The 12,500-nt window shown below is 41.2% G+C and overlaps 1 protein-coding gene across 2 annotated transcripts in view; it reads left to right on the top strand.

Annotated features, from left to right (window-relative positions):
• Positions 1–12,500, top strand: part of LOC123507123 (5-hydroxytryptamine receptor 2B-like) — a 191,713-nt gene that overhangs the window by 153,999 nt on the left and 25,214 nt on the right. For both annotated transcript variants that reach the window (XM_045259712.1, XM_045259711.1), the window contains one exon: positions 1–1,255. This exon is cut by the window's left edge and continues 246 nt beyond it. In XM_045259712.1, the coding sequence (XP_045115647.1) occupies positions 275–1,255 (981 nt within the window). In that variant the 5' untranslated portion in view covers positions 1–274. The remainder of the gene's footprint in view (positions 1,256–12,500) is intronic.

The following is a 12,500-nucleotide window of genomic DNA, read 5'->3' as shown; positions in this document are numbered from 1 at the left end:
CGGGCGTGACACACAATGTTTGGGAGTTTATTGTGCTCGCAGGAGAGAAAAAGGCTTCGTGGTGATTAAGTTGCTTCCAGGAGACTAAAGTTCAGTTGCGTTGGATTCGCCCACGCCCCGAGGGTGGACTGCGTGCCGCTTCTCCTAAGAATGGCCGCCCAGATCACCGCCTTGTTCAGAAACACACCGCCGTGGGCGAGCGCCAGGTTCACTACTGTCAGTGACTGGTGACGTGTGCAATGAAAGGTAACTCGCCCTAACGATTAATAATGTCATGCGTTTTCTCCTCCCGCTGGGAGCCACTGGCCCGCCCCGCGCGGCATCGCACCACCTAGGCGCCACCGCGCCGCGCACCATAACAATGGGGACGAAGCCCACCATTGCCGGTGCGATCAGAGACATTTGGTTGAACAAAAAGAGAAGGACCAACAGCTCGGCGCTTCACACCGCTGTGACGCTTCTGCCCCAGGAGGCGGTGCCCGGAGACGGCCACCACGATGCCTTGGCGCCGCACCTGGACGGCAGCCATACTCGGATTTACGACAGCGGCGGCGATCCGCTGGACTGGGTTGGCGGCGAGCTCGGCGCGGAGTGCGTTTGGTCTGAGATGGAGGACAATAGCACCAGCCTGGCGGAGGGCGACCTGACCTTCCAGTGCAATGACATGCTGGACGTGGTGTCGCCCAGCGCTCCTTGCTGGGTCACCACTCTTAGGGACTGTCTGCAGGCAGACAGAACCCCTGCAGGGGAAGCCCTGGGCTACAACACCACGCTAGCCTCAGGGGCGGGCACAACGCACGCCTGCGTTACGTGTCTGCGGGAAAATTCATCAAACTTCTGGGTGTTGCGGTTCAACATGACCGAGAACGTGTTCTCCTCGCTGCTCTCCTACGGCAGCGAGCTGCTGTGCTCCCTGGGGTCCTGCTCCTCCCCTGTGTGCGACACCATGGGCGCGCTGCCCACCACGGCCCAGCCCGCCCCACCCTCCCCTAACACCTCGCTGCCCATCCTGCCCGTTCCCTCCCTGCCGCCCACCACCACCATCCCGCCCCTGCAGATCGCCCACTGCCATCTGCCAGAGGTTGCTCAGGCCGGGAACCCAACGCCCTTCAACCTGAGTCACGGGGACGCCTTTCCCAACGCCACGGCGGCGGGCGTGGTGGGCGGCGACGGCTACGAGTACGACTTTTCCTTCCTGTTCCTGGCGATGTTCATCCTGGCGGGAGGCATCGGCAACATCCTCGTGTGTCTGGCGGTGAGTCGCAATGACTGTTGAGTTGTCACTTCCTTGCATGCATTATGGGTCTCGCAAGGCCTTGCTTGTCTCACCTCACTCATAGATTTCTGGCTTCAGATAAAACAAGACACACAATTAAAGCAAGAAAAGTTAATGATTGAAGGCAAAGTGTTGAGACAGCACAATGATGCGCCGCGTCTAGGCAGAGAGAGAGAGAGAGAACAAACCCTCGATGTTCTCTCGGTGTGAGGAGGAAAAAAAATGTAACTCACTGTATAACAAAGACTTTCTGCAACAAAGGACAACACATTCAGCATTCACTCCCACGCAACGCCCACGCCTCGCCCACGCCTCTCCCACGCTTGTCTCTTGCTTATATCTGGCGTTGCAATCTCGCTTAAAACATACAACTCTGACCAACTCACTGACACGGAAGAGAATACACTACTTTGCATTTTTGATTGTGTGTTTTTTCTTCGTGTATCGCCATTAATGTAAATGCCATTGTTTCCCTTCAAAGACGTCATTGTTTTTATCACCTTTTTCCCCGCTATTTTCTCGTCTTAAATGCTAAGAAAAGATTAAGTGTATTCGGTCCTTTCGTTTGGTGTTTGTGCTCCTTCGCGGTGTTCCTGTACGACTTCATAATCCAGAACGGAACAGACACCTCAGACTCGCTCAGCTTAAGTGCATAGTTTAACCTCTTCAATACCATGACGTATTTTCATATCAATTATACTTGCTATTTGGCGACTATATACAGCTTCAGAAACTTATATAGGGATTAAAATAGTTTAGACTCCAGCCATTAATCTTATATACATAAACCCTTAAAATCGTCTAATCATACCCAAGACTCATGGTAAAAATGCATCTCAATACCGAACGACTGCAAAAAGCCACTTCATCTACAGTACAACAAAATGCTCTTTTGCTATTTGAAAAGAGCATTGACCAACAAAAAAATTATAGAAAGATATAAAAAGCATACACACACACGAAAGGTGGCATTTTTAAACAAGTTAGTTCGAAAGCAAATCCAAAATATCTTGCACGTACCCAAAAAAAAAAAAAAAACTTGAAACTCACTATTGAGAAAAGTTTAACCTGCTGTAAGAAATGCATGGAGAAAAAGGCAGAAAACTGATGAACAATTTTGACAACATAGAAATGGGATAACTCTCAGGTAGGAAATAGAACCAAAACTGACAACTCTACACTTTTCGCTCTTCTTATCACTCGGAAATATACCAAGCAGGAGTTTTCCCAATAGTACTTTAAACACCTAACCCTTTGACAGCGATACGACATTATTACCACCACCAAAAGTTATGTACGAAATATTTATAAACGTCGACAGTCAAGTGAGAGATTAAAAAGAACAGAGTTTGGAATTTGTACCCAGTTTAACCTCTTTAGTATTTAGACGCATTTTTTTACCATGATTTTGAAGTAGGATTAGATGGTTTTATTTGCATTAGGAATGACCTATTGATATTATAAGATTAGTGGCCAGAGTCTTCACTGTTTCAATCCCCACATAAGTTTCTGAAGCTATATAAAATCACCAAATAGTAAGAAAAATTAATAAGAAAAGGCATCATAACACTGAAGGGGTTAAGAATGATAGAGTTTGATATTTCTACCCACCTTACAGATTGGAAGTGGCTGCACAACAAGTAAATTGAAGTGAAGGAGTGATTGGTAATTTGGGAAGTACTAAGATGCGGTCAAAGGGATAAAGCTTACCACCTGACCTTTGACCTTTGAAGGCTTATAATTTTAGCATATTCTCTACATTTGCCCGGTGTCTCTCATACTAAAAACAAAAATAATAAGTGAATAGAACCCTTAGGAAGATACAGAACTGAACACTACAGAGCTACATGGCGTCCTTTTCTTTCCTCCTCCTCCTCCTCCTCCTCCTCCCTTTAATTTGCTTCACACTAATATTGGGCTTTTTACAAGACATGCCTTTTTTTGTCTTTCTTTATAAACTTATTCAATTAGTTGGATAAGAAGTTTCAGAGCAAGTTATGCATGAAAGTTTAATTAAAGGCCAGTGGATGACGAGCAGTGACCGTCTCTCTGTCTGTCTGTCTGTCTGTTTGTCTGTCTGTCCGTCTGTCTGTCTCTACGTGTATGCCTGCCTATCATTTGTCCTGTGCTGTCGTGAGTGTTTGTCTGTCTGTCTGTCTGTCATGTCTTTCATCTTCGTCGCTTTATTTGTTTCATGTATTCTGTCAAGGAAGAAATTTTAAAGTTTTTTTGTTTGTTTTTTAGGCCAAAAATTTACAAGTTAGTGCATTTTCTTTCGTTCTTCGTTGTTTTCTTTTTTCATTACGTCCAACTTGCTTTCTTTATCATCTTTCTCTTGCTTTATTTTCTATGTTCTTTCTCTTCTAAATTTTTGTTTTTTATTCTTTCCTCCATTATCTTTTTATTCTTCTCCCGCTTTTTATTCACATTAATCTCCCTTCCAACTCTCACTTTTATCGCCAACATTTGATTTTCTTTTTTCTTTCTATCTTAGCACCATCTTCTCCTCCTCCACCTCCTCCTCCTCCTCCTCCTCCTCCTCCTCCTCCTCCTCCTCCTCCTCCTCCCTCCTCCTCTTCCTCTTCCTCCTTCTCCTCTTCCTCTTCCTCTTCCTCTTCCTCTTCCTCTTCCTCTTCCCTCCTCCTCCTCCTCTCCTCCTCCTCCTCCTCCTCCTCCTCCTCCTCCTCCTCCTCCTCCTCCTCCTCCTTCTCCTCCTCCTCCTCCTCCTCCTCCTCCTCCTCCTCCTCCTCCTCCTCCTCCTCCTCCTCCTCCTCCTCTTCCTAAAGAACTTGTTATAAAGATGGTTTTACGGCAGAAAAAAAGAAAAATACAAAAAAAAAACAAAGCTAAATGGAAGAACTTAAACTAAAATCTCTCTCTCTCTCTCTCTCTCTCTCTCTCTCTCTCTCTCTCTCTCTCTCTCTCTCTCTCTCTCTCTCTCTGTCCCTTATTCGCTTTCCTTTTACGTTTTTTGTCCTTCCTTCTATTTATTTTCTCCTCAATTCATCCTTCTCTCCTTCCATCTGACCATTTCTCCTCTCTATTTCTCACCCTCTTGACCACTCTCCTCCTCTTCCTCCATATCCCTTTATTCCTCCTCTTTCTCTCATCTCTCCTTCTCTCCACTCTCCCTCTCTCCCTCTCCCTCACGGTCACAAAGGGGATCTAAGACTGCTCAGAGGCACTTGGAGAATGGAATCGAAGCTAACTCTCACCGACTGATCCTTTTGTGCCACCACCGCCGCCTCTAGAGTCTATGATCTCATCTATTTTTGTTCGCAAGGTACGCATCTTCTCTCTTTCGCTTTCTGTTTTTTTTTTTTTTTTTTTTTTTTTAGCGTTTAACTTTATCATGCCTTGTATTACGTCATATTACCTCATCTTATCTTACTTTATCTTTCCTTATCTTATCTAATTTTACCTTACTTCAGCTCACCTTACTTTGTTACCTTATTTTACCATACGTTACCTTAATTTAACTTAATTTACCTTATCTTTCCTTACTTTAACCTCTCTTACGTTATTCAATTTACCTTACTTTACTTTATCTTTCCTTACCTTATCTTATCTTTCCTTAATCTTACCTTATGTTATTCAACCTTATCTCACCTTACTGTACCTTACATTATCGTACTTTATTGTTACCTTGCTTTATCTAACCTTCCTCATTCCAATACCTGAGCCCTTAGACAGCTGACTAGGCGCCGTGTCCCCTTCCCAGTCACGAGTCTAGTCAGGTCAGCCGGTGTAATGATATTTTATTCTTTTTCCCATCAATTTCCATCATGTTTTCCTCCATGAGCAATAATTTGGTAGTGATATGATTATTTTATTTTTACATTCTAAGCTTTATTTTCCTGTTTTTTTTCTTGTTACGATTATGTTTTCCGTGATTTCAATTCAATTTTCCTCTTTTTTTTTTCGTCAGCGATCATTTGCGGTGATTTCATTATTATTATTTTTACATTCTAAACTTTATTTTCTTGTTTTTTTCTTGTCTCGATAATGTTTTCCGGTATTTTTTTTATTTCACAATTTTCTAGTTTTTTTTTTTCTTTTAAATCGACATTATTTTTTCAATTTCCGTGGTTTGACATTTTTTTTTTATTTATTTTCTTTTTTTCTTGTCACAATATTGTTTTCCGTGACTTTTCTATTTATTTTTCACTTTTTTCTATTGTTTTTATTTGGGGCCTTTTAAATCGACATTATTTTCTTTGACATTTTTTTTTTTTTTTGTTTTTCTTGTCACAATTTTGTTTTTTAGGCTTTTTAAATCGACATTATTTTCTTTTATCTTCCGTGGTTTGACTTATAAATCGACATTATTTAATTTTAGTTTGACTTTTTTTTTTTTTCTTTTTTGTTTCGCTCAGTGTTTCAACGGTTTCATTTTTTAGGGGTGCCTTTTAAATCGACATTATTTTCTTTTTATCTTCCGTGGTTTTTTTTTTTCTTTCTTTTAATTATAGTTGACTTTTTTTTTCTTTTTGTTTCGCCCAGTGTCCCAATTTGTAGCGAGTCCCGGTGGTGCATTAAATCTCCTCGTTCAGGCTTTAATTGTGGTGCGTTTCGGCAACTGTTGGTATTCGGCCCGCTTTTGCATTTCCTCGGGATTAATTTGTTTTTTTTCCTAGTGAAGTTTTATTTCCAGCGTGTATGTTTAGTAGTCGTGGTAATGGTGGTGGTGGTGATGGCATTAGTAGTAGTAGTAGTAGTAGTAGTAGTAGTAGTAGTAGTAGTAGTAGTAGTAGTAGTAGCATTAGAAGTTAGTTATTTGTCACTTTTCGTAGTTACTAGTTAGAATTTGTGTAAAGTTAATCTCAAACCCATTCCTTCTTGTTTTCTTCTTCTTCTTCTTCTTCTTCTTCTTCTTCTTCTTCTTCTTCTTCTTCTTCTTCTTCTTCTTCTTCTTCTTCTTCTTCTTCTTCTTCTTCTTCTTCTTCTTCTTCTTCTTCTTCTTCTTCTTCTTCTTCTTCTTCTTCTTCTTCTTCTTCTTCTTCCTCTTCTCTTCTTCTCTTTTTCTTCCTCCTTCTTCTCTTCTTCTCTTTTCTTCTTCTTCTTCTTCTTCTTCTTCTTCTTCTTCTTCTTCTTCTTCTTCTTCTTCTTCTTCTTCTTCTTCTTCTTCTTCTTCTTCTTCTTCTTCTTCTTCTTCTTCTTCTTCTTCTTCTTCTTCTTCTTCTTCTTCTTCTTCTTCTTCTTCTTCTTCTTCTTCTTCCTTCTTCTTCTTCTTCTTCTTCTTCTTCTTCTTCTTCTTCTTCTTCTTCTTCTTCTTCTTCTTCTTCTTCTCCTTCTTCTTCTTCTTCCTCCTTCTTCTTCTTCCCACAACTTCCCTTCTTCTTCTTCTTCTTCTTCTTCTTCTTCTTCTTCTTCTTCATCCTTCTCACAGACCCTTCTCCTCTCCAAAACCCTTCTCCTCCTCCTCCTCCTCCTCCTCCTCCTCCTCCTCCTCCTCCTCCTCCTCCTCCTCCTCCTCCTCCTCCTGCTCCTCCTCCTCCTCCTCCTCCTCCTCCTCCTCCAATAAATAAATAAAGTTAAAACAAATAAAACTCCTGGTCCTGATAAAATTTCTCCACGAATACTAAAAGAGGCAAAGAACGAACTTGTTAAACCATTGTCTATCCTCTTTAATAAATCACTAAGCACTCGTAAAGTTCCTGATGACTGGAAACTCGCAAACGTAACTCCAATCTTTAAAAAAGGTGACAAGTCTCAAACTAGAAATTATCGACCAATTAGCCTCACTTCAGTGGTAGGTAAGCTAATGGAGACAGTTTTGAGGATAAAGTTGTTGCATTCTTAGAAAGTAACAACATAATAAACGAATCACAACATGGATTTAGAAACAAGCGGTCATGTTTAACAAATTTGCTTGACTTTTTCCATGATATATATAATTTGTACGACAACACCAGAGCGGTCGATATCATATATCTTGACTTCCAAAAGGCTTTTGACAAAGTGCCACATAAACGTCTTATCAACAAAGTAAAAGCGCATGGTATAACTGGTGACATTGCAGCGTGGATCGAGGATTGGTTGTCTGATCGTAAACAGCGAGTTGTGATCAATGGTAAATCTTCAGACTGGATTAACGTAAGCAGTGGCGTTCCTCAAGGATCAGTTCTGGGACCTATTCTTTTTATTATATATATTAACGACATTGATGAAAGAATAAATTGTAAGCTCTCAAAATTCGCAGATGACACAAAATTGCAAACAGAGTAGACTCAGAAAGCCAAAGACAACTTTTGCAAAGAGATTTAGATACTCTCATCGAATGGTCAAACAAGTGGCAAATGAAATTCAATATAGATAAATGCCACGTTTTACACATAGGAAATCAAAATCCTCAGGCGACATACAAGATGAATAATACCCCAATGACGAGTGTGGACAAAGAAAAAGATCTTGGTGTCATTGTTTCAGCAGACCTCAAGCCTAGCAAACACTGTACTGAAGTCGTCAAAACTGCGAATAAATTAGTTGGTTTCATTGGACGATCTTTCACTTTCAAGTCTGAGAAAATAATATTAACATTATATAACTCACTCGTCCGTCCACATCTCGAATACAATGTTCAGTTTTGGTCACCGTATTACAAAAAAGATATCGAAAAATTAGAAAAATACAACGCAGATTAACAAAAATGATCCCAAGGTTGCGGAACAAATCCTACGAGGAACGCCTAAAGGAATTAAATTTATTTTCTCTTGAGAAACGGAGAGTAAGAGGCGACCTTATCATGCTTTTCAAAATTTTTAATGGGTTTGCAAATATGAATATTCAAAAATACGTATCAGTCGACCAGTCAAATGTCACCAGAAGCAATGGTTTTAAAATTGTTGGTAAGCGCTTTGTAACAAATGAAGCCAAACACTTTTTCTTTAATCGCATAGTTAATATATGGAATGGTCTGCCATCAAATGTTGTCAACTCAGGTACTATCGAAACGTTCAAAGTTCGCCTCGATAAATACTTTGAATCTAATCCCCGGTTGTCGCTATTCATTTCCGAATAACTTGCGCTTTTTCTTTTATCTCCCGGGCCTCTGATCGTGGTTTAAATTGCCCGTTAGTTTGAATTACTCTCACCCTCCATACATGACACAGATAGCCCGGAGTGAACGGTCACTACTTTTACTCTCGATCTGTGAAGGGCTGTGGATAGTCAAGAGCCCTGACAGTAGGTGACCATCATCGGGATTTAAGGTACCAGGGTCACCGCTGCAGGGGTAACCATACAGTGTGCGGCGCCCTTTAAAGGGAAGTGCACTTTTACAGTGGTTGTACGGAGCTGGGGCCTGATTGACTGCTGCCTCTCTTGAAAGCGCCAGGCAAGGCTGCCGCACCACCTTTTTGACTCCACACTGTGTTTACATACATACTACACTACACTGCATACACGCACAGATAGCCCAGAGTGAACGGTCACTACTACTACTCTCGACCTGTGACGGGCTGTGTTTGGAGAGGGCCTTGTCAACCATTGATCATCATCGGGAACTAAGTACCAGGGATCAATGTTGCAAGGGGTTATCAGCGTACGGCGTCCCTACAGGAAAGTATGCTATCTCAGTGGATTGAACGGAGCTGGGGCCTGATTGACTGCTGCCTCCTAGAAAGCGCCAGGCAAGGCTGCCGCACCACCCATTCGACATACACACTGTGCATCCACATACACAATGCACACACAACATGACATTTACCAAGCGTTAACACTTTCCCCCACAAACACAAGTAGTCAGACGTAGATTACACATTTCCTTTTCACTCTCTACTAAAATTCCATGTGATTTTTTAATATCACATGGTCTCGCCTTTTTTTCCTGCCAGCCTCGCCTGGAAGGAGGGATTGGTGGGAGGAGCCTTCTGCTTTGCTGTCCTATCTCTACCACTGGTAGTTAGTAGATAGTTTTCACAAACAGCGTAGTAAGGACCTAAGGGTCTGTTGCTGTTTGTCTTCCTTTGTATTCCTTTGTATTCCTCCTCCTCCTCCTCTTTCTTTTTTTTCTTCTCCGTTTTTATTTGATTTCAGGACCAAATTTAGCAGAAAGGGTCGGTTAAGGTCCAATCCCCTTGATAACTGGTGCGAAAATAGCCTTTATGGGACCGTCTACGTATTTTTCGCTTTGGGCAATTGACGAGGTGGTTGTTAGAGAGAGAGAGAGAGAGAGAGAGAGCAATTGTTTTCGTTCAGGTTATTCTAATAGAAGTAATGAGAGAGGAAAGAGGAAGAGGAGGAGGAGGAGGAGGAGGAGGAGGAGGAGGAGGAGGAGGAGGAGAGAGAGATAATTAAATAAGGAGAAGAGAGGAAAAAGTAAAGCAGGTCAGGTACGATAGGCGATAGGAGAGAGAGAGAGAGAGAGAGAGAGAGAGAGAGAGAGAGAGAGAGAGTAAACAGTGTTGCAGCGAAGCGTGGCAAAGTTACAAAGAGAAAAGAAGGAGGAAGAGAAAGAAAGAGGAGGAGGAAGAAGAAGAAGAAGAGGAGGAAGAAGAAGAGGAATGGAACTGTGCATATCATTCTTGCATTTCATTTTCTCTCCTTTTTCCTTCATCTCTAACTGAACTGTTGTGACAAAAAGGAAGAGAGGAAGAGGAAGAAAAGAAGAGAAGAGAAGAAAGGAAGTAAAGTGGGCAGATTATTCCTCATTTTCATCCCTTTCTTCTCTCTCCTCCTTTTTAACTCTTCCTTCCATTCTTCTTTCACTCCCTCTTTCTTTCCCTTCCCCTTTCTTCTTTCTGGGAAAATAGAAATCTGATGATGAAACTCCGACCACAGATCATAACTCTCTCTCTCTCTCTCTCTCTCTCTCTCTCTCTCTCTCTCTCTCTCTCTCTCTCTCTCTCTCTCTCTCTCTCTCTCTCTCTCTCTCTCTCTCTCTCTCTCTCTCTCTCTCTCTCTCTCTCTCTCTCTCTCTCTCTCTCTCTCTCTCTCTCTCTCTCTCTCTCTCTCTCTCTCTCTCTCTCTCTCTCTCTCTCTCTCTCTCTCTCTCTCTCTCTCTCTCTCTCTCTCTCTCTCTCTCTCTCTCTCTCTCTCTCTCTCTCTCTCTCTCTCTCTCTCTCTCTCTCTCTCTCTCTCTCTCTCTCTCTCTCTCTCTCTCTCTCTCTCTCTCTCTCTCTCTCTCTCTCTCTCTCTCTCTCTCTCTCTCTCTCTCTCTCTCTTTTCGTGTCTCTCTCTCTCTCTCTCTTCTCTCTCTCTCTCTTCTCTCTCTCTCTCTCTCTCTCTCTCTGTGTGTGTGTGTGTGTGTGTGTGTGTGTGTGTGTGTGTGTGTGTGTGTGTGTGTGTGTGTGTGTGTGTGTGTGTGTGTGTGTGTGTGTGTGTGTGTTTATGAATTCCTTCGTAATGAGTATTGACTTGCGGCTTCAATAAACAACAGTTTTGAAATAAAAGGACAAAAAAACAATATCAGGTTGCCATAAAGGTGAGTGTGGGCGTGAGGTGAGGCACGTTATGAAGCTCAATGAAAAGCAATATATGGAGTCACTTATTTTGTTATTTATTTATTATTTTCTATTTTTAAGGTTATTGCAAAGAATAAAGGTGAGTTATAGGTATATGGAGTCAGTTTTTTCTATTTTTTTATTATTTTTTTATTTGGTTAATCAGCGTGTCAATTCTTTATGTTTTTTTTTTAAGGTTAATGCAAAGAAAATTGTGAGTTACAGGTATATGGAGTTAGATATTTGTTATTTCTTTATTATTTTCTCTTTGGTTAATCAGTGTCAATTTCATTAGCGTATTTTTTTTAAGGTTAATGCAAAGAAAAACATGAATACAGATATATAAAGTAAGATTTATTGTTATTTCTCCATTATTTTCTATTTGGCTAATCAGTGTGTCATTTTTTTAACGTCATTATGAAACTAAATGAAAAAAAATAAAGCAGATTTTTTTTCTTTTATTAATCTATTCATTTCTTCAAACTGCTAATATTTTTCTGTGTTATTCATTTACTTCAATTGACTTTATATTTTTACTTGTTTACGTAAATTAAACGATATATTAATTTGTTAGTCATTTGTGAATTCAACTAGTCTTCATTTATCTTACCATATCACCAATTCATTTAATCAATTATTTATTCACTTATTTACTTCATTCATTCAGTGATTTTTCAGGCAACCAATTTGCTATTCAACGTATCATTTATTCAGTCTTTTAATTGGTTAATCGGCAAATGATTCAACTTTTTTTTCAGTTAAATTAATTAGCCACTGTATCAGCTATTCATTAGGTTCATTCGTCAGGTTACAGTTAATCAGGGTTGGTTATCGGAGGTATAATTAAATCATCTATTATTCATTCAGTAAGTTATTAATTTGATTAGTTATTCGGTCAATCAGTTAAAATCATCAGTGTCGCTCTAGTCATACAAATTATTCAGTCAGCCAGTCTTTCAGTCAATCAGTCAGTCAGTTATCCAGCCAGCAAGTCAGTCAGTCAGTTATTTAGCCACTCAGTCAGTCAGTCAGTCAGTCAGTTAGTCAGTCAGCCAGTCAGCTAATCAGTCAGCCAGTCAGTCAATCAGTCAGTCAGTCAGTCAGTCAATTATTCAATCATTCAGTCAGCCAGTCATTCAGTCAGCCAGCCAATCAGTCAATCATTCAATCATTCAGTCAGTCAGTCAACCAGTCAGTTAGCCAGTCAGTCAGTCAGTCAGTCAGTCAGTCAGATACACCAGTCTCATTCCCTCCCCACACTGCAACACCCCTTCTCACCCCATTAGTCCCCATATCATGCAATTTGCTCCCCAACACATTCCACACGCTGTTATTAGTCCACTCACCACAACACTTCCCCTCCTCTCTTTTCTCCCCTTCAGTTCCTTCACTTTTTCACTTCCTTCCTTCTTTGCACTTCTCCCATTTCTCAGTCCCACTCTCCCTTCAATCTCTTCTCTTTGGTTCTTGACTGCCTCTCTTCCCCGGTTTCTCTCTCTCTCTCTCTCTCTCTCTCTCTCTCTCTCTCTCTCTCTCTCTCTCTCTCTCTCTCTCTCTCTCTCTCTCTCTCTCTCTCTCTCTCTCTCTCTCTTTTGCTACATTATTCCTCTTGCATCATCTTTCTCTCTCTCCTCTCGCCTCATCTCGTTGCGTCTTCTCTCTTCCCGTTCCTCTCTCGTTCTCTCTTCTCACCTTTCACTCCTCTCGTTCTCTCGTTTTGCTTATCTTTTATTTTGTAAGTAACTCGTTCTCGTAATGGTGGAAATTGCCTTGATAGGATT

Source organism: Portunus trituberculatus, chromosome 21 (genome assembly GCF_017591435.1).
Source record: "Portunus trituberculatus isolate SZX2019 chromosome 21, ASM1759143v1, whole genome shotgun sequence".
Classification (NCBI taxonomy): domain Eukaryota; kingdom Metazoa; phylum Arthropoda; class Malacostraca; order Decapoda; family Portunidae; genus Portunus; species Portunus trituberculatus.
This window is presented reverse-complemented; position numbering and strand designations above follow the sequence as displayed.